Source organism: Pelodiscus sinensis, chromosome 1 (assembly GCF_052426305.1).
Source record: "Pelodiscus sinensis isolate ZL-2025 chromosome 1, ASM5242630v1, whole genome shotgun sequence".
Lineage (NCBI taxonomy): Eukaryota > Metazoa > Chordata > Testudines > Trionychidae > Pelodiscus > Pelodiscus sinensis.
This window is the reverse complement of record NC_143052.1, coordinates 324687924-324709838: the sequence shown is the minus strand read 5'-3', so window position 1 is coordinate 324709838 and position 21915 is coordinate 324687924. Positions and strand designations below refer to the sequence as shown.

The following is a 21915-nucleotide window of genomic DNA, read 5'->3' as shown; positions in this document are numbered from 1 at the left end:
TATTATATTTGCTCTTTTAACTATATAATATTTTGACATCTGCATGGTTTAACATCATGAAAACAAAATAATGTTTCCATTCCAATTTTTTGAGAGACATTTGGAAAATTAAAGTTTTCATTATGATGTGAAATCAAAACAATGTTTGAAATGTTAGAATTTTTCATGAAAGGGAAATTCCTTTTTCCAAATGGCTCTAACTGATTACAAATGAATCAATGAAAAGCACCAGATCTAAATTTACAAGCACTTATGTACAAGACTACTTCTTCACACTAGTGAGAATTTTCCTATTATCCAGGATTCAAAAAAGAACTAGATACATTCATGAAAGATAAGACCATCAATAGCTATTAGTCAGGTTATGCTATGTCTATACGACAATCAGTGCTTTTATTGTAAAAAAAAAAAAAAAAAAAGTGCCGGTACTCCAGGGGAAAAGTTGTTGAGCTCTGACTGGAGGTGCTGGTACTACATCTGGAGGTTCCATACTATGTACCGGGCAGTACCGTCACAAAAATAGCACTGAAATGCATACCTTTTTCCGACAGTTTTTTCAGAAGAGGCTTCTCTGAAATTTGGCCCCGTCTATACTGGGCCAAATTTGGGAAAAGCTTCCTCTTTCAGAAGAGCCCTTTATCCTCATGGGAGGAGGAAGACAAGGCTTCTGAAAGAGCATGTCTGCTCTTCCGCAAAAAAAAAAAAAAAAAAAAAGCGGATTAGCACATGCATTCCCTGGATGTGGGGGAGTTTTTTCACCCAAGCTCCCACAGAGTAGACATACCCTCTGGCAGAGAAGCAAAACCATACTCTGAAGTGTTCCTAACCTCTGTTTACCAGAAACCAGGAATGGGTGATAGGGGATGGATCATTTGATAATTGGCTGCCCTGTTCATTCCCTCTGATACACCTGGCATTGGCCACCATAGAAAGACAGGGTGATGGGCTAGATGGACCTTTGGTCCGACTCAATATGGGCATTCTTTTGTTTTTATATTGAATCTAATATTCCAGGTAATGGCTTTAATCCTGGACAAACCCAATGTATACATACTGTGTTAGATTCTCACTTTCAAAATGAAGGAGTGTATATCATGCCCCAGTGTAATCAGGAGTCATCCTAATTGTGCAAAAATCAAGTTAGATCCATATGAAACCATGTAAGTGGGTAGAGAATAAGATTCCTGGAGTTCAGGAAATTCTCTATCCTATGACATGCACCTACCAAAATTATTATTCTGATTTATTAAAATACAGTTTAAGTAAAAGTGTCTAACTAATTGCTTGAACAGACATACAAGATAAGGTGAAAAGTGCCAGAAAGCAATGCATACTTTCTTGGAGTCATTATAGATTTGGCCCTAAAAGTCTGGAATTTTTGCCAAGGCTATGACAATACAATAATATTAAGCTCTCAATGAGTTTAGTATAAACATATCAGCATGATTTACAAACATTAAAACTCTCAATGTCACTTAACAGCCAGATCACCAGTAGGATGTAAGTTGTCTAAACTCTTCTAATAGGCAAAGAGAATAGGCTTATACAAAGCCATGGTGGATCTAGGGAGCAATAAATCCACAAAGCATTAAGAACCCCTGTGTAGAGTCCCACTAAGCAACTCACTCTCTTATTGCTGCATTTCTGATTTTGAAAACGTAGGGTTTGTAAGGTACTCCTTGTTTTTGTTGATGAAACAGACTAACAGGGCTATCCCTCTGAAACATTTTGAAAAACTCATCATAATGCCATGTGTCTCTAGATACATTTGCATTTAGGGTATGTCTACACTGCAGTTAGACATAGACAGCTGGGCTGTGCCAGCTGAATCAGGCTCACAGGGTTGGGTTAAGGGGTTGTTTAACTGGAGTGTAAAGATTTGGCCTCCAGCTGCAGCCCCAGCTCTTGGACCCTGCTTCTCCCCTTTGAGTCCAAAAATCTGCACCTCAGTTAAACAGTCCCTTAAGTAGATCCCCATGAGCCCAAGTTAGGTGGCACAGCCCAGCTGCGCGTGTTTAATTGCGGTGATGTGTAGAAATACCCTAAGAAGCAATTTATCTTTCCCTGACTGCAGTAGTGTAATCATACAGTCTGCACAGAGCTCTGCTCTTCTATGTGCCATTCCTCCAGACTCCCCCTTTTGCTAAAACTGAAAGAAAGCAGTTGGCAAAGTCATCTGCATCTACTATAGTCTGCTCTTAAAACACCCACAGGCACTAGCATCAGACAATTATATCAGGGTCACCTCTTTTTTTTCTCCACGTTGCCGATTTAGTAACAATGATTCTGCACAAATCTTTACAGGGAAAGGTTGCTGTTTGGCTAGTAACTACTGTGTGGTGCTGTAATTAGTTGACATGTTAAAATGTCTCTGGGGAAGTCATCCTTAATTTTAGTGTGTGTGGAAGGTGGGAAAAGCCTAAGATTTCTTGCTTGTATTTGACAGCTATTTCTATAACAATGGGAAAAGTTTAAATATGTTAAGTCAACAATATTATATAGAGATATTTGGAGAGGTGGCAAATATTTTTAACTTTGTGGCGTGGATGATGTCATTAGAGTTAAATGAGATCACCAAGCCAGGACACCAGTCTCCTGCAACATGAATGAGATCCGGATCCACAGGGAAGTAGCAGGAGCTGAATTAACTAACATGGAGTCTGGGAGTACATAAAAAGAACCTAAGAACCTAAGAATGGCCATAGTGGGTCAGATCAAAGGTCCATCCAGCCCAGTATCATGTCTGCCCAGTATCAATGTCCAATGCCAGGTGCCGCAAAGGGAGTGAACCGAACAGGTAATGATCAAGCGATCTCTCTCCTGCCATCCATCTCCACCCTCTGACAAACAGAGGTTAGGGACACCATTCTTTACCGATCCTGGCTAATAGACATGAATGGACTCAACCTTCATGAATTTATTTAGTTCTCTTTTAAACCCTGTTATAGTCCTAGCCTTTGCAACCTCCTCAGGCAAGGAGTTCCACAGGTTTACTGTGAGCTGTGTGAAGAGCTGTGTGAAGCTATAAATTATCAACTGCTTAGCATTCTCCTGACTGACTCATCCTTTTTGAGACCATGGTGCACCCTTAACATTCTTATCAAATGCAAAATTTTTAGAAAAGTAGAGGTTGAACCTCCCAAATCCAGGACTTTCTGGTCTGGTGATATCTGTGATCTGTCAGGACCACAGATGTTGCTGGATCAAAGAGCCCCAGAGGCCAGGAATGGGAGATAGCTGGGAGTCCTACAGGAGCTAGAGAGTCCCAGCTGGGGCAGCAGCAGCTGGGGAGCTGAGCCCCATAGAGCCCCAGGAGCCCTGTCCCTGTCCAGGAATTCCCTGCAGCAGTAGACATGGTGGTAGATGGGGAGCCTCAGTGGGGACAAGTGTCTGGCAGCAGTGGGGGCTGGTAGCAGCTAGGAACCTCTGGGGAAGCCTGGGGAGCTCTGGTCCCAGTAGGAAACCCCTAGCCCTGGCCAGGAACCCTGGTGACAGCAGGGCTGTCAGTGGCCAGAGAACCCCACAGCAGTGGGGCTGGCAGGAACACTCTGGCACAAGCTAGGGAACCCACTGCAGCAGCAGGGTCAGTGGCTGGGGAAACCCAGACAATGGGTGCAGTGTCTGGAGAGACCCTGCCTGGGAAGCTCCACACCCTGGAGAGAAGCCAGGCATAGCTCTGAGTTCAGCAAGGGAGCACTGACCTCCCCTGCTGTGGCAAACTTCAGGACATTTAGGTCCCAAGGGTGCCTGACCAGGGACATCCAACCTGTCCAAAACCAGCAGATGAGAAAGCTTCTTCTCTAATGAGGCAGTTAGTACTTGCTTTGTACTTATAGAGTCATTGCACTGCGAGCCCCGCCTGTCAATAATGTTACTTTGTGACCCCAGGGCAGATCCAATGCCTCCTTGCTCTCAGTTGGGAAAGAGGGTGCTGGGGCCTGAGCTCTACTGCCATGGTGAGGATGCGGCTCAGGCTTCAGCTTCAGACCTGGATCTAGCCAAGGCTAATGCCATGACACACTTTGGGGTCCCAACCCATAGCTGGAGAAGTGCTGATATATAGACTATTAGATTTAAAGCAGGAGACCTAAAATTAGTAATATTCATTGAATCATAGAATACTAGGACTGGAAGGGACTCTAATATTTGGATTCTAATTCATAGTGGATGCCAATCATTTGCTGTGTGAGCTAGTGTTTCCCCCCTCGGCTGACAAATAGAAGAAGTGCCAATATTTACTTGTTTCAAGGGATGGTGTGAAAGTTCAGAGTTTTTTGGAGGATTTCTTTAAAAAATTGATATTCTTGGGTATAAAGAACCATGTAAGTGCATAGTCAGTACTGGACCACAAGAATGTTAAAAAAATGGATCAGACCAATGATCCATTTATCCTCTCTTCCAACAATGTCTACTGGCAGAGGCTTCAGTGGGAATGAATGGAACAGCACAATTATCAATCAATTTATCACCTGCCATCTCGTCCCAATTTATGGTAGTCAGAAGCCAAGGGATGCCCATAACATTGGGTTGCATCTTTCATCATCTTGGCTGATAGCCATCGATGGACTTATCCACCATTAACTCATCTAATTCTTCTTTAAACTCATTCATACTTTTGGCCTTCACAACATGCCCAGACAACGAGTTCCACAGAGTGGCTGTGCGGTGTGTGAAAAAATACTTCCTTATGTTTGTTTTAAACCTGCCGCCTATTAATTTAATTGGGATACTCCTGGTTCTTGTATTACATGAAAGGTTAAATAACATTTTCTCACTTTCTCCACACCATTCATTATTTTATAGACTTTATTATATCCCTTCTTACAATGTCAGGCCCACAGATGGGGGAGACAAAGGAGGCAACTGCCCCAGGGCCCAGCGATTCAGTGGTGGTAGTGGCCAGAGCCCTGAGCCCTTTAAATTGATGCTGAGTTCCTGCAAATCATTCTACAGACAGCTCTGAGGGCTGGCTACTCCAGCCCCTCCTCTTTCACATGAAGTCCCGTTCTTCTGCAAACATGGAGCTTCTCCCCCCACACTTGCCCAGGGGCACTTGTCCACTTGCCCCCACCTCCCTACCAAGTCTGTCAGGCTCCCTGTACATTGTCTCTTTCCTGAGATGAACAATCCCAGTTTTTAAATCTCTCCTCATCTAAAAGTTGTTCTATACCCCAAGGCTGTGTCTACATTGGCAAGATTTTGCGCAAAAGCAACTGCTTTTGTGCAAAATCTTGCCACCTGTCTACACTGACTGAGAGTACTTGTGCAAGAACACTGATGTTCTAATGTAAGAAATCAATGCTTCTTGTGCAAATACTCTGATGCTCCCGCTCAGGGATAAGACCTCTTGCACAAGTGTTCTTGCACAAAAGGCAAGTGTAGACAGGCAACGTTAATTTCTTGTGCAAGAAAGCCCGATGGCTAAAATGGCCATCGGAGCTTTCTTGCGCAAGAGAGTGTCTACACTGACATGTTAAAAGTATTAGCACAAAATCATGCCAGTGTAGACATAGCTCAAATGTTTTATTGCCTTTCTTTGTACATTGTCCAGTTGAATTATATCTTCTTGGAAATGGAGAGACTTGAACTGAATACAGCAGTCAAAGTCTGGGTGACCCATGATTTATACAGTGACACATTTTCTGTCTTATTGTCTGTCCCTTTCCTAATGGTGCCTAACATTCTGTAGGCTTTTTTGAGAGGATGTTTACAGAGAACTATCTACTGGGACTGCAATATATTTTTCTTGAGCCATAACAACTAATTTAGGGCCCATCACTGTGTATGTAACATTGATATTATGTTTTCCAATGTGCAATGCCTTTAATGAATCAACATTTAATTTTTTCTGCCATTTTATGCCCACTCAATTTTGTGAGATCCCTTTCACATTCGGTTTAGAGTTATTATGAGTCATTTTATATCATTTGCTCATTTTACCACTTTACTATTTACCCCTTTTTCCAGACCATTTATGCATACATGGAACAGCACTGGTCCCATGAGTCTTACAAGGGTAAGACATGGCTGCATTGTGAAAACAGCTGCTATGCTGACAGAACTCAGCCATCTTTGCTGTAACCAGTTTAGAGGAGCGTATCATAATCCAGTTACAAAAACTGGGTTCTACTGGTAGCGTTGACAGGACCAAAATGTGAAATTGTCACATTACTTCTAAGAAAACATGTGTTTTAACTTTGACAGGGGGCTTTCAGATTTATCAGCCAATAACTAAATCTATAACCTTTTGACTGAAAGAAACACAGCTACCAATGCCCCTGTGGGTTTCATGATTACTGTTTATAACATTAATTTTTGCTCAGTTATCTGATATAATTATTTTATTTCAGCATGTAACTACTTATGGAAGGGTTCCACCTATGCCCTTCATTACCCATTTGATTATGTTTGTTTCAAAGACAAGAAGTTCCATGTAGCAGATACACTTGACTAAACTGTAGAGAATATTACTGGAGGGCAGCTGCAAAATCCAGCAATTACATGTACAATATACTTTGTGTTCCAGTAAAACCCCTGCTGAAAATGTGTACAGCATTGTGCAGAGATAACCAAGGACAAAAAAAAAAGATACAGCCATTCATATCAGGCAATTATATCCTGAGGTGCACTTCACAAAATATCTTTAAAATAATAGCTCTAAAAGGAGTAAGAACTCATGGAGGAATTAGGCAGCTGTGTCCTGAGGTATATAAGCTATTCTATACAATAGATGGCATTAGTTACTTCCACTCTGACTCTATATCTTCCCTCCCCCCATCCCACACCCTGTTTCAGAAATATAATGTCCATTATAACCAGAATGCAACACACGTTTCAGTTTAAGCCACTAATGGAATCCTGCTTATTCCAAGTTTCATTGTGGTTACAGGGCCCTCTGGTATGCTATAACTAAGTAATAAGACAGAACATCATGGAGAATTATTGTATTTCTGGGCTATGTTTTGTGAGGCATGAGACAAATGGTGGACTGACTGCAACAACCTGAGCCATATAGTAAATTAATCCCTTAGAAATGTTTTGCCTGAAGTCTATTATAGCTGCTTAAAAATGGACATTTAGAGAAAAGAAATGAAGTGGTCTTATCCACACATTTAGTAGGGATTATTGACACTATGTAAGATGTGATTGTCAGAGAAAGAATTAATTCTGTGCAGAGTGCAAAAGCCATTTTGTAAAAAAATCCAGCATCTAACAAAGGAGCATAAGAATATCTGTGTCACCTAGGCATGTCTGTTCTCCTCAAAGTGAGCTCTGGCTTGGTGTAGTATACTATATGGCTACATCTACATTGGCATGATCTTGCGCAAATACTCTTTAACGTAAGAGTTCTTGCGTTAAAGTATTTGCGCAAGAGAGCATCTACACTGGCATGTGCCTCTGTGCAAGAGATGTGCTTTTGTGCAAGAGCATCCGTGCCAGTGTAGATGCTCTCTTGCGCAAGAAAGCTCCGATGGCCATTTTAACCATTGGGCTTTCTTGTGCAAGAAATTCATGTTGCCTTTCTACACTGGCCTCTTGCGCAAGAATAGTTGCGCAAGAGGGTTTATTCCTGAGTGGGAGCATCATAGTTCTTGCACAAGAAGAACTGATTTCGCACATTAGAACGTCAGTGTTCTTGTGCAAGAACTCGTGGCCAGTGTGGACAGGCAGCAAGTTTTTGCGCAAAAGCAAGTGCTTTTGCGCAAGATCACACCAATGTAGACACAGCCTATATGTGTTCTGTTCCATGCTGAATCCTCCCAGTTTGTTGTATTGATGCCTTTCTTTTTAAGCTGTACTTTAAGTATGTCTTGGAAATACTTTCTCAGTCCTCCATAAGGCCTTCTTCCCCGATTCAACAGAAAGATTCAAATTGCTTTGAGAGGCAAGTGTTCTTATCTCTTTTAGTGCTACTAATGTTAGGTGTTGCTTATAACAGCAATAGGTAAAAAAATCAGATGCAAGAATTATTTTTAAGTTTACAGTGTCACTTTAAAATCAACTCAGTAAAGCCTAACATCGCTGACTAGCATGTTGTAGCTATGTCTTCTTTCTCAGTGTAACTGGTATTTTTCATTATCATCACAAATTTCACAGAAAATGTGAAACTGATATTTGCCATCAAGAACATGAAGCTTGAACTTTCTACTAGATTTTTTTCTATTCATACATGCATTTTTTTGTATCTGGCCTGGACATAGGCTTAATATGACCACAGTCTAAACCACTTGTGCTCCCTTTAACACATGTAAGTACTTCCACTGTCTTCAAAGGGGCTACTGGTGTGAGTAATCTAACTTCGGCCCTTGAGTTGTAGCCATATGAATCAAATCCAAAGAGAGCATACAAATAAAGTAGCCTTTATGGAAAGAGAGGAATGGCTACACTCTTTTTCTTTTGAACCAAAGAAAACCACACGATATCAACATTGGTATTGGAATTCACTTGAAGCAAGAGATGTGTGTGGGTTTAGACTGGCAGAACAATATTGCAAACATTAACTATAACAACTCATCTCCTTTTTACATGGAACTGTGGGACAGACCAATAGCTAGTATGAATGGTTGTACTTCCATTAACTTAAGTTGAGTTACATGGTTTTGCACCACTTCTGGATGTGGCCCTAAAATTCTATGATTAAGTGCTTTGGGAGTTGAAAAGTGAGCTACAAAACATTTCTTCTTTACAGTTAATAAATGCTCCATGATGTTTACCAGATGAGCTACCCAGGAATCTCTGGCTTTTTTAAAAAGATGGATCCTCTTCTTTCCATAAGACTGCCATGCTCATTGTAACTGGAGGATAATATGATTGTTGCTTTTAAATTAAATGTTCCACTCCAGTGATTTTCTGCCAAAGAAGATATTTAGGTCAACTTCTCACTAGCCTTCCTTTCCCCACCCCATTCCTACTTTTCTCTCTGCATGTCCCTTGCCATTTTTGCATTTAAATAATCTATTTGCTTGCTTACCTTTATTTTGCCTGCAATTGCCATGATTTTCTTTTCGAACCCTTCCAATCACACAAGGTAAGGACAAAAAAACCCAAAACAGTCTTGTTCTTGAATTTCCTTGCCCCTATCCATTTGTAGCATAAAGTTATGTAAGTGTACTCCTTTGAATGTTTTAGTTACTGCCAAAGCTATTATTGCCTTCTTTCTGAGTTGATAAAAATCAATTGTGTACCACATCCACAAACATACCCTCAGACTTACTTCCTCCACTTAATATTTTCCAGTCTGTGCTTGGATGGTTAAAATGTTCCATTAATACCATGTGGGCCTTTTTTAAAACTTTTTTTTAATGTTCCATCATTTCACAGCCCATTTGTAATTTGTGACAAGAAGACATACTGCATACCATTCACATATCTAGTTTACCCTCTTAAACACTGTCCTCAACGTATAGTATCTCTTCACTCTAATTTCACAGATTTATTTTGGCAGTTGTCTTTACTAAGGCTGGAAGAGCCTCTCACTTTGAAAGTGATTTGGTCTATTTGAAAAGTATAAGATTTAGAAACAAAATTATGAGGTTTAGCAAATTGAAACTTCTTATGCTCAATGTCCACGTAAAAAAGTACACTTGAAGCCAACACCCACTAGAAATAGGACCATAACAAAACTCTGTGACCAAACTTCCTAAAATTTAGGTAAGAACAGGACATTTCTGTTCCAAACCTAGGCCTGAGTTTTTAATAGTCTCCTCTTCCTATTGTGCATGAAACGAAACAGAGATCCAGACATCTAAATTCTATGGACAGTATGAAAGGTGGAGCTAGGGAATTCTATGGCTCCAATCCAGCTCTTGTACTATTCCCCTAGAGCTAAACTGGGATGGGGAACCTCCATCATGCTGACCACATGTGGGTAATCAGCTGGTGGGCTGCCCTTATATGGTTTGTTTACCTGATCGCCTGTAGGCACAGTCCCTTGTAGCTCCCAGGTGCCACAATTTGCTGCAGCCACTTGAAGCTAAGAGTGGCCATGCCTGCGGACCCCTCAAGTAACAAACCATTTGGCATCCTTATAAACCACTTGAGGCCTGTGGGCCGGAGGTTCCCCACCCTTGAGCTAAACCATCATTTTAACAAACCCTAGTCTTCGGGATGCTACAATGCATGAAGTTGCTTATCAGCTTTTAGAGAGGCACTATAGAAGGCTGTATTTGAAAGTAGAAAATAAAGCCAATGAGACAGAAATCAACAGAATGCAAAGGAGTGGTAGATGAATAGGGGATATGAAGAAATTGTAGAGTTAATGAGCAGAAAACATCAGACCAGATTGAGAAAGTTGCTGTGCAAGAAAAGCAAAAAAGTCAATTTTAGGAGAAGCTGGAGGGAAAAAATGAGTTAAAATGTGAAGAATATGAAAAAATATATGAGACACCTGGCACCTAGGTAATACAGTAACATTAGAATAGTCAAGAGATTAGAGACTGGGCCAGCTAGGAGGACAAACACAGACAGTTTGATTATCATTATTTGTAATATGGCAATACCCAAAGCCCCAGGTTGAGATTAGGGAGAAAACATAGGCACAGAAAAATTAAGTAACTTGCCCAAGATCATACAGTAAGTAACTGTCTGTGTTTATACATGTCTAAACATAGATTTCCTGATTCCCAGTCCGGTGCCCTAGCCACTAGTCCCAAGGTGCGGACTAAATAATTGATTTGAGACAGAAGTCAGAAAAGATAATGATAAAGGGGGATAAACAGAAGACAAATGAGCCAACAGGAATTTTTAATGATGCTAAAATAAGGAAGATAAAAATAACAATCTTCCACCTTAAAAAGAAGAGTAAAATGCAATGATGTCAATGCATGATATGTAACTTCCATGTCATTTTCTGCCCTAGAGCAAGAAGTTGTGATTGATTTCATCACTGTTAAACACTGTTTTTCTTTGAAAATAATGACTACTGTCAGTCAGAGCACTGTGAAGTTCTCATTATATACAGCCAGCTCAAACCAGACAGCTAGCAAAGCAAAGTTCTTGATGCTTGCAAACACCTTAACCACTGAGGTGTGTGTCTCAAATGGGACTTAAAAACTGCCACAGTGCTTAACTTTTAGCCATTTATAAAATTACAGAAATAACACTACAAACCACAAAGATTGTGCTAAATTTGTAGGCTTCTTAAACAAGTCACAGGCAGAGAGAGGCATCCTATAGAGATACCCACAAAAGCCAGCATGGTAGGTGGCTCTCACCTAAGCTACCTAATGCGAGATGTCCACAAGAGGAGTCCTAAGCCCCTCCATTCTCATAGATAAAAGTGCCTCAGCTGCTAGGTTGCAGCGAGAGATCTATCTCTGCTTAGTGAGCCATGAATGAGAACCCCTGTTCTGCATTCAAGTAGCTTAGGAGCCAAAGCTGTTTCCCATAGGAATGAGTTCTCGGTCTGCCTTACTCTACACAAAAATGGTTAGTGGAGATGCTCCTGCTCACCTTATATGTTTTAGTCCAATGCCGAGAGCACTCAATTGGGATGTGGAAATCTGGGGTCAGTTACCCCTTCTCTACCTGCAATGGTGAAAGGATTTGAACAGAGGTGTCTCACCTCTCAAGAGAATGCACAAACCACTGAGCAATGAGATGGTGTGAGAAAGAGCTCTTTTAATCTCTCCTGTAGAAGCTGTTGCACAGGGGATACATAATGACAGTGATTGGACCATGGGGACTGGACCCTGAGTATCCCACAACCTAGGGGCAGTGGCCAAATTTTGAATGGGATTCAGTCTGGTAAAAAGCTTCAAGCTACAGTGGCCAGGTGCCCAGATCTCACCTGGAAAGCTTGGTTGAAAATTGGACCTGACAGTGTCCAGGTAGTAGATCTGACTAGGTATCCAAAGTCTGATTACTGCTGACAGAGCTGTCCCAAGAGGGGCGTGGGTCCTGGGGCAACCCCCCCCCCCCAGGTGCAGAGCCTGGGCGACCCCCTCTTCAGGTCCACCCCTACTCTATCCCCTTGCCCCCTCCCTCAAGAATGCAGCCTGGAGGATCATGGGCTTGGCGAGCCCCTAGGCCACGTCCCCCACTCACCACACAGGAGGCAGGAGCCAAAATGTCCCAGTAGTCCACTCCATTCCACGCCATCCACCACCTCTCAAGTCCTGCTGCGCCTCACTTCTCTGCGGTGGTGGGAAATGGAAGGAGAGGGAGAAGCCCAGCTCAGTTGACCAGAAGAGCAGCCTGGTGGAGTGGAGCAGACTGCCAGGCCACTCTGGCCCACATGGTGAGTGAGGGGTGGGAGACAACCCCTGCTGTTGCCCTCCATAATCCTCTGGTCCCTAAGAATTGTGGGGCCTGGGGTGGCTACCCCAATGCAACCTATGGATGGGTCAGCTCTAACTGTGGATGGAGGAGGCAGGAAGGCCCCGAGCCATTACCCACACCAACCTCTGTTTAGCTGGGCAGCTGCATGTCCCAGCCTTGGCCCTGCAGGCAAATCCTTCGTGACCCAGGTTGAGGTGGGGAAGAGAGGGGAAGAGCAGCAAGAGCCAGGGAAGGTGGGAGGGGTGGGGGGGAGAAGGGAACAAGGGATGGGTTTCAGGGGAAGGGACAAAGCAGTAGCAGAACCTTGGGGGAAGAGGTGGGAAAGTCATCAACATTTGGCAACCCTATTCTGAGCACACCTAGTGAATTGGATTCTTCGCACAAGATAGGCATTTCTCCCCTATCTTTCCCTGGTTTGTGAATCACTGTGGACAACAATGTGTCTGGACACCAGAGTGAGGCAGTAGAACACACAGGCAGAAAGTTAAATGGCAAGAAAACTTTTACTCTGAAAATTTAGGTTTGGGGTGAGTTTAGTTGTCTAGACCAGTGTTTCTCAACCAGTGGTACAAGTACCCTTAGAGGGTAGACTCAAGAGAAGTCTGGGGAGTACGTCAACACAACTGAAATTTGGAGAAAACTTAATTTTTGTTTTAAGTTTTACAGTACTTTATTATTTTTGTACTTTTTATACCCAAAAATTTCATCGAATGCCCAGCTACAATTAAGTTGTTTAAACAAGTGTGTTGCAATGGTAGAAAAAAATTGTGTGTATGAAAACTGTAGGTAATTTTTTGAAAAAGGGGTAGTTTATTAAAAAAAGGTTGAGAAAAACTGGTCTAGAGGGTTCAGTAGGAATTTTGTAGATAGCAGAACTTAATACTGCAACATAAGAGCCTCAACCTGAGATTTAAGTGAACCTAAATCTGCAGTTTAGTTATCTTTGAGACATGGTCTGGGTGATTACTGAACACCACAAACACTATGGCACACAGGGAGCTCCCTTATCCTGGATAACAAATAGCAGTAGTATGACTCCATCACTCCTCTTGCTTGAAGTGAATCTGAGGAGAGCAGGCAACTTGGCTGCATCAGCAATGGGTTAAGTTATTCACCTAGACTGCATAGAAGCAACTATGATAGGCAAAAAAGACAGGGCTAATAAAACATTTTTGTTGTGCACTCACTCACAAGATTTAAGCCAACTATAAAATAGTCACTGCTAAATCCTCTCTTTCAGAAACTTATACATTCTTCCTCATAAGCAGGTTCTCTATTCTCTTTTATCTTCCCACTTATCCTTTCATGTGAATACCCCAGCTATAGTAATCAAAGCAGATTTCATTTAAGCCCATAATTTTACATTTTTCTGTGTCTGTAAATGCCTCCAGTTTATTTATATAGTTTTTGCTGAACCTCTTGCATTTATATATAGGCATATTATGAATCTTGAAATGGAACTTACTCGCCCTTAAATTGTTACTCATAAATCCCAAATTTAGTTGTGTTATGTAGCTCATCTCCATTCCCAGTACATACTCTTTCTCTTTCCTCCCTGACACAGTACTTTATATCATAATATGCTTATCCTCCTATTTTGCACTGATACCATGTTCACCCTAACAAAGTTTCCTATAAAAAAACTTTGTAAACATTTCTTTTTAAATCTCTTCTTCATTTTCAAAAACTCAGAATCACTCCTTACTGATTCACACATGATTCTGCATCCAACTGTTCTAAAATGATCTCCAGTGCTCTTCTCTTTCCCTGCATCTCTCAAGCACAGCAATCAAGTGTCTAATCTTTCTTACTGTATTTGGTCACAGCTTAAATCCCAGTATTACACACATAACAGTAATAGCTTCCCTTTAATATTTCTTCTTTCCTTATTACCTGCAGAATTTCTAGCTCACTTACCTAATAGTTAATACAAAAGCAAGACACCGCTTGATAAATTAGACAGCAACACAATAACATATGAAAAAAAGAAAATAGTCTTTTCCTCATTTCATTTGTTTGACTTTTTATATGAATACATATAGGCAATTTTATATAAAATCCAGGTATTGTAAGTAAAACTCCATCTCTTCCATGTTAAAGTCTTGTGAAAATTTGTCCCGTCCCCTATTTTGAATCTAACATTCATGTTATTTTTGTAGTGATAGATACAAGGTTCTAATTCTATAACCTGTCAGAGGGCCTATTTTCCACTGGTCTCACAGTCATTCAAGTGTGGGTATTTTCCTTGGGACAGCCCTGATGCTGATTGCACAGAGCTGTCTGAATTACCAGAAGCACAAGGATGCATGTTTTTTGCCTATTAAATAAAGATTTGTACCGTGGTCTCACTAATATGTCAGATAGGATCTGAGCTCAGCCATTGCCCATAGCTAAGGCTTGGTCTATATTACAGCCGGTCCCTGAGTTGTGAATGGTTGAGTTACGACCGTTTGCATTTATGACCAAAGTTCCCATGAATCAGTTGTAAAGGCGGTCCCTGAATTACGACCGTGACCCGCGCTTACAAACAGCGCGGTCGCTATGTAACTCAATGGGGTCCAAGTTATGAACAGATTGAGTTACGGCCAAATGTTTGGTCTGTAATTCGTTTGTAACTCGGGGAGAGGCTGTATGTGGTTATGTCAATGTACGCTGCCTTATGTGGACCTTATAATGAATGCTTCTACAAATCCTCAGCATAGCTCACCTATTATGTTCACTTAATTATTCCATTTTTGCCACTAGGGTAGTACTTGATTCATTGTTGTTAGGTCAATATACAGGCAGTGTGGGCACTGGGTTGCTTAGTCAACATAATTGGCCTCGAGGAAGTGTCCCACAATGCTCTTCTGTGGTACATGTTTTCAACTATTTTGCACAATAGCCAGATACATAGGAAACAGCCCCTCTCCTATTAAAGGTCCAGGGATTTTTGAATTTCCATTTCCTGTTTTTTTCAGGGCTCTCTGGAGCAGTTGATCATGACGACTCCAAGCTCCAAATGTGCACCATCCTGGAGTACACAAGAATCTTTATGATCTGCGGGAAGAAGAGGCTGTGCAGACACAGCTCTGATTCTGCCATAGAAATGTCCAAATTTTTGAGGCGATCACCTGGGGGAATGGGCCATGGAGGAAAAAGGGCTACACCAGTTCTATGAGAATGTTTTGGTACCGTAAGGTATTGCAAGTCCTTCTCAAAATCCCCTTCAGTGAGTTAACAACAGCATGCCTATCCCAGTTTATGGCAATAAACATAAAAGCAACAAAAGTAGTTCGTATTTCCACACAAGAACAATTCCAATGAGTCATAGCCACCTATGGAATACAACAACTATCCCTTGTAGGTCAGAAAATTTTATTCAAGTCCTTATGGTCAAAAATAATTAACTCTGCTGAGTGAACTTTAAGTGTAACTTTTTTTCTCACGCCTGTAAAAATACCTTTTATTTTTAACCTTGACCATTAAAGTTGGAAAGGAAAGCAGATTTTAGTGCAGGGAGCAGCAAGATAGCTTTGAGAAATATGTATTTGCCAGGAGAAGACTGGACTATACCAACTTAACGTGTAAAAAAACCCTCAGATCTAATATCTTATGGATGGAAAGGGGTTGAAAACTTCAAGGTTTCATATAGTAAAAAGTTCACAGAGGAGGAAAAAAAAGAGTGCAAAAGCAAAACAAACACCTTTCGTAGTATGATGCTTCAATTGGACAACTATTCTGAAGAAAATAATGCCAATAAGAAATTTAGATAATTAGCTCATGTTCTATAAGGGTACGTCTACACTACATGCTTATTTCAAAATAAGCTATTCTGGAATAGCTTATTTTGGAAATAGCATGTCTACACTGCAGGGAAGCTTCAAAATTATTCTGAGGCAGGCTTCCGTAATGTAGACATGCTACCTCGATTTAGAGCCCCAGGAGGCACTGTTGAAGAATAACTTAAAATGGCTCTGGTAAGGGTCTATTTCAAAATAGCAGCAATGGAGCACCTACATATGCCTTATTTCGAAATAACTATTCGTGAATAGGTGTTATTCCTCACAGAATGAAGTTTACAGATTTCGGAATAAGCCGTCCATTATTTTGAAATTATTTTGAAATAACGGAATGGCTGTGTAGATGCTCATATTGTTTTTTCAAAATAAAGCTAGTTATCTCAAAATAACAGTAAGGCTGTGTCTACATTGGCATCCCTTTCCAGAAAAGGGATGGTAATGAGACACTTCAGAATTGCAAATCCACGGGGCATTTAAATATCCCCCGTGGCATTTGCATTTACACGGCTGCCGCTTTTTTCCAGCTCTGGGTTTTTGCCGGAGAAAAGCGTCAGTGTAGACGCGATTCTCCGGAAAATAAACCCTTTTCCGGAACATCCCTTATTCCTACTTCAAAGTGTAACTTTCAAGTAGGAATAAGGGATCTTCCGGAAAAGGGCTTATTTTCTGGAGAATTGCGTCTACACTGGCGCTTTTCTCCAGCAAAAACCCCGAGCCGGAAAAAAGCGGCAGCCGTGTAAATGTAAATGCCGTGGGGAATATTTAAATCCCCTGCGGATTTGCAATTCTTAAGTGTCTCATTAGCATCCCTTTTCTGGAAAGGGATGCCAATGTAGACACAGCCTAGCTGTTTAATGGAAAACAACTCTCACTGAAATCTCCTTTAATAATGCCTGCTTTATGAGTTTATCACTACAAAAATCAAATTCCCAAACACGTCATCATTAAAAAAATGTCATTTCATAAAAGTAGGGTTGTACTTTTGTATATTCTACCCCAAATTCAATTTGGTTAATTACATTTTATCTAAAATTTGTTCTGCAGGCTTAGTCTATTAACATTTTTTCATGTTTTAAAAATGTAGGATAGAGTTTTTAAACAATGTCTATATCCTATTCTAGAAGTGACTGGAAAAAACATGTTCCTGTATATTGTTTGCTTATTGGTTTTGTAAAATAATCCTTGTGGAGGAAAGGCACTATATAGAAAGTGCTTATATAATCACATTATTCAAGGTTGTCATAGCCAGGGGTGGTAGTGGGGATAAGCTCCCACTGTCTATAAAGTACCCCTATACGGCGTGCGTCTCCAATAGCCTCTGACAACCAAGTCCAGCTCCTGGCCTTCACGTGCGGTTTAGCTTGTAAACCCGGCGGAACTGTTTTAACTGACAGGAGAAGGGACGCAGGCGGGTCACTGGCGCCTTATAACCAGTTGCTTCGGGGAGATGATACTCGTCAGCCTAGGAAGGCAGTTCATCTAGGGGAAGGAAAACCCTGATTTTAAACCTCCGCTGCCTTGCGGCTATATTCTTCCATGGAAAAGGCTTCAGGAGTAAACCTCGAGGAAAAATCCGGAGTCGGAGTCCCTAAGGCTGTTCGACGCTGCTTGCAGCCTCGCTCTGGCAACTCCTGCGACGGCGCCGATGCCAAACTGTAGCAGCCCTGCTGTTCCTTTGGATCCATCGACGACGTGGAGAGGGGGGACCCGCTACATGGGCAATAGCCTGTTCCTCCATATTACATTGCCCTGGCTAGTATCCGACTACCAACATATCTCGCAACCCTGGAGAGGACACTCCAGCCTCGCTAGCGTTACTAGCGCGGAAACAACACGGGGAGCAACAGTTTACCGGTAATAAGCCACAGCTCAATTGGCGTAGAGCATGGCGCCAGGGGTTGTTCCCGGCGGTGGGAGGGATCTTCGGGTCTCACTGGGCAGTTACCACCCGCCTCAAGCTGGGCAGCCCCCAGACAGTCAGGTACTGCCCCGCCACAGTCTGCTTTCCTCACTGGGTGCATGGGGATTAGGAACTTTCCGAACGGCAGGCTGCAACCATTGCACCAGGCAACAAAACACTGAGAAAGAGACCACCTCTTAAACTGGGATGTTGGAATGTCCATACAATGTTGACGGGCCTCTCCGAAGACGTACGGGACATTGACGACCTACGAAAGACAGCAGTCATCAATAACGAACTTCTGAGGCTGAACGTAGACATCGCCGCCCTACAGGAAACACAACTGGCAGACTCAGGCATTCTGAAAGAAAAAGACTACACCTTCTACTGGCAGGGAAAGGCCCCAGACGAGCCTAGACAGCATGGCGTAGCTTTCGCGGTGAAAAATAGCCTACTGAGTATGGTAGAACCAGGCAGTAATGGCTCAGAATGACTCCTCACCCTTCGTCTCAACACCACCACAGGCCCTATCACCCTCGTCAGCGTATACGCCCCAACTCTGAACGCAACATTGAAAACTAAAGACCGGTTCTATGAGAACCTAACATCTGTCATCAACAGCATCCCCGACAAGGAACAACTCATCCTTTTGGGTGACTTCAATGCCAGAGTAGGTGCGGACAATGACTCATGGCCTTCGTGCCTCGGAAAATTTGGCGTCGGCAAAATGAACGAGAACGGCCAACGCCTGCTCGAGCTCTGCGCTTTCTACAACCTGTGCATCGCCAACTCATACTTCCAGACCAAGCCCCAGCATAAGGTCTCCTGGCGACATCCGCGCTCGAAACACTGGCACCAGTTGGACCTTATACTAGTTCGCCGCTCAGCTATCAATTGCGTCCTGCACGTACGCTCTTATCACAGCGCTGACTGCGACACAGATCACTCCTTAGTGTGCTGCAAGATCAGGCTGAACCCGAAGAGGTTTCATCGTTCAAGGAAACAAGGAAATCCTCGCATCGACGTCAGCAAGATGTCGCAGCCTGACCTGACGCAGAAATTCGCAGAAGCGCTTGAGAAGGAACTTGATGCTACACAGACAGGAGACTCTGCCATGGAAAAGTGGGAAACACTGCGGAACATAATGCACCGCACTGCCCTGGCAACCTTTGGAAAGAGGACCATAAAGACGCACGACTGGTTTGAAGCAAAGTCCTCTGTGATGATTCCAGTCATAGAAGCCAAGCGCGCCGCCCTGGCAGAATACAAGCGGTCACCAAGCCAGAGGAACCTACAAATTCTCAGGGCTACTAGGAGCAAGGCTCAACAGGTTGCCAGACACTGTGCGAACGAATTTTGGCAGCAGCTCAGCAACGACATCCAGAAAGCAGTCATATCAGGGAACACAAGAGGCATGTACGACGGCATTAAGAAAGTGCTGGGCCCTACCCAGAGCAAAACAGCACCCCTCAAGTCATCTACTGGAGAAATAATCTCCAACAAGCAACAACAGTTGGGGAGATGGGTGGAACACTACTCCGACCTCTACTCCAGACGGAATACGGTGACCTCCGCAGCATTAGATGCCATTGAATGCCTGCCAACCATGGAAGAACTTGATGCAGAGCCAACAGTAGAAGAGCTCAGCAAGGCTGTTGATAAACTGGCCTCAAGAAAAGCCCCCGGCAGCGACGGGATTCCTCCAGACCTGCTGAAACAGTGCAAGTGTTCCCTACTGCACCCTCTTCACAAAGTGCTCTGTCAGTGCTGGAAAGAAGGAGCCGTACTGCAGGATATGTGGGATGCTAAGATCGTCACCCTCTACAAGAATAAGGGCGAGAGAAGTGATTGCAACAACTACAGAGGCATCTCCCTTCTTAGCATCGTAGGCAAAGTATTTGCTAAGGTCATCTTGACCCGACTGCAGAAGCTGGCTGAACGTGTCTACCCGGAGTCACAGTGTGGTTTCCGCGCAGAACGGTCAACCGTAGACATGATTTTCTCCCTACGACAACTCCAGGAGAAGTGTAGAGAACAGCAGATGCCCCTGTACGTCTCCTTCATTGATCTCACCAAAGCCTTTGACCTGGTCAGCAGAGACGGACTCTTCAAAATCCTTCACAAGATCGGCTGCCCACCAAAACTGCAGAGTTTGATTGAATCCTTCCACACAGACATGAAGGGAACAGTACAGTTTAACGGCAGTTGCTCTGAGCCTTTCAGCATCAGCAGCGGCGTCAAGCAAGGCTGCGTTCTTGCCCCCACATTGTTTGGGATCTTCTTTGCCCTGCTCCTCAAGCATGCCTTCGGCTCAGCAACAGAAGGAATCTACCTCCGCACCAGATCGGACGGCAAGCTATTCAATCTCTCTCACCTCAAAGCCAAGACGAAGATACGTGAGACGCTGATCAGGGACATGATATTTGCCGATGACGCAGCAGTCGTCACACATACCCAGGAAGAACTACAGTCGCTGATGAGCTGTTTTTCCATGGCCTGCAAAGACTGTGGGCTGACTATCAGTTTGAAAAAAACAAACGTCCTAAGCCAGGACACTGTCACTCCACCAGCCATCACAGTAGACGACTACCAGCTTGACGTCGTCCACCAGTTCACGTACTTGGGCTCCACCATCACCGATAATCTCTCCCTTGACACTGAGCTCGACAAGAGGATCGGAAAGGCAGCCTCTACTTTAGCCCGCCTGACAACCCGAGTGTGGACCAACCCCAGGCTGACAATCGCAACAAAGATGGCAGTGTACAACGCCTGCGTCATCAGCACCCTGCTGTACGGGAGCGAGACATGGACCACATACGCGAGACAAGAGCGGAGACTGAACGCTTTCCATCTACGAGGTCTGCGCCGCATCCTGGGCATTACCTGGCAAGACAAAGTCTCCAACCTCGAAGTTCTGACTAGAGCCGGCCTCCCCAGCATGTACACCATGCTCCAACAACGTCGCCTGCGTTGGCTTGGCCATGTATGCCGCATGGAGGACGGGAGGATCCCAAAGGACATCCTCTACGGGGAACTGGCATCTGGGAAGAGAACCACAGGGCGCCCGAACCTGCGATTTAAAGATGTCGTAAAGAGGGACATGAAAGCCATCGACATAAACACGCAGTCCTGGGAAGACCTCGCAGCAGACCGCCTGAAGTGGAGGGGCACCCTGACCACACAGCTCAGGTCAGGCGAAATGAACATGATGCGTGCATCAGAAGAAAAGCGAGCCCGCAGGAAGTTACGCAACAACAACAGCCAGGGAACCACCTATAGCTGCGACTTCTGCGGCAAAGAATGCCTGTCCCGGATTGGCCTTTTCAGCCACCAACGACGCTGTCCCCGACGCTGTCCCAGACAATCCGACACGAACCAAGACGAGAACTAGGATACGTCATCCATGGTCAACTGACCGACGGAGGCCAACAACAATCACATTATCATATTTCTATAGCTTTTCAGACACCCGTTGTAACAAAATCTCTTCTGACACTCAAATTGAAAACTGAAATTCAGGTATTAAAAACAATAAAAGGTCAATTTTCCATATTTTTTCTAGGTCAATGGAATAATTGCTTTTACCATATTAATGGTTTGAAAAGAAACATTTTAGATTACTAGGTTAAAAAGTTAATTGTATCATTATGTTGTTAGGTATGGTTTACATCAAAACTGTTAGCACTGGGAGTTTGTTAGTTTTTGTTTTTTAAATATATTCCCTCATAATACCATGTTACTGCTTATAGTTTAAAAGTGATGTCAGGCTTAGTGTATGTAACTGTTGCTCTAGTGTATGTATGAACTTTATCCCTTAGGACAGGCAGCAAAACAAGATAATCTCATGTGGCCTTCCTTCAAAGTAAACTTTGAATTGAATTAAAAAAAAAAACCAGCACAGTGAACAAAATAGAGAAGTTTTCAGGTAGAGGTGCACACACAATGTACTACACA

General features: G+C 43.0%; 2 protein-coding genes across 2 annotated transcripts in view; one reads left to right on the top strand and one right to left on the bottom strand.

The window, feature by feature from the left end:
* The window catches only part of CNTN5 (contactin 5), a 1036023-nt gene that overhangs the window by 788187 nt on the left and 225921 nt on the right, over positions 1–21915 (bottom strand). The window lies entirely within an intron of this gene.
* Positions 18188–21915, top strand: part of LOC149525960 (protein CFDP2-like) — a 197387-nt gene continuing 193659 nt past the window's right edge. Inside the window, exons 1-2 of the mRNA XM_089778279.1 lie at positions 18188–18437; positions 18486–19083. Of these exons, the coding sequence (XP_089634405.1) occupies positions 18188–18437; positions 18486–19083 (848 nt within the window). The remainder of the gene's footprint in view (positions 18438–18485; positions 19084–21915) is intronic.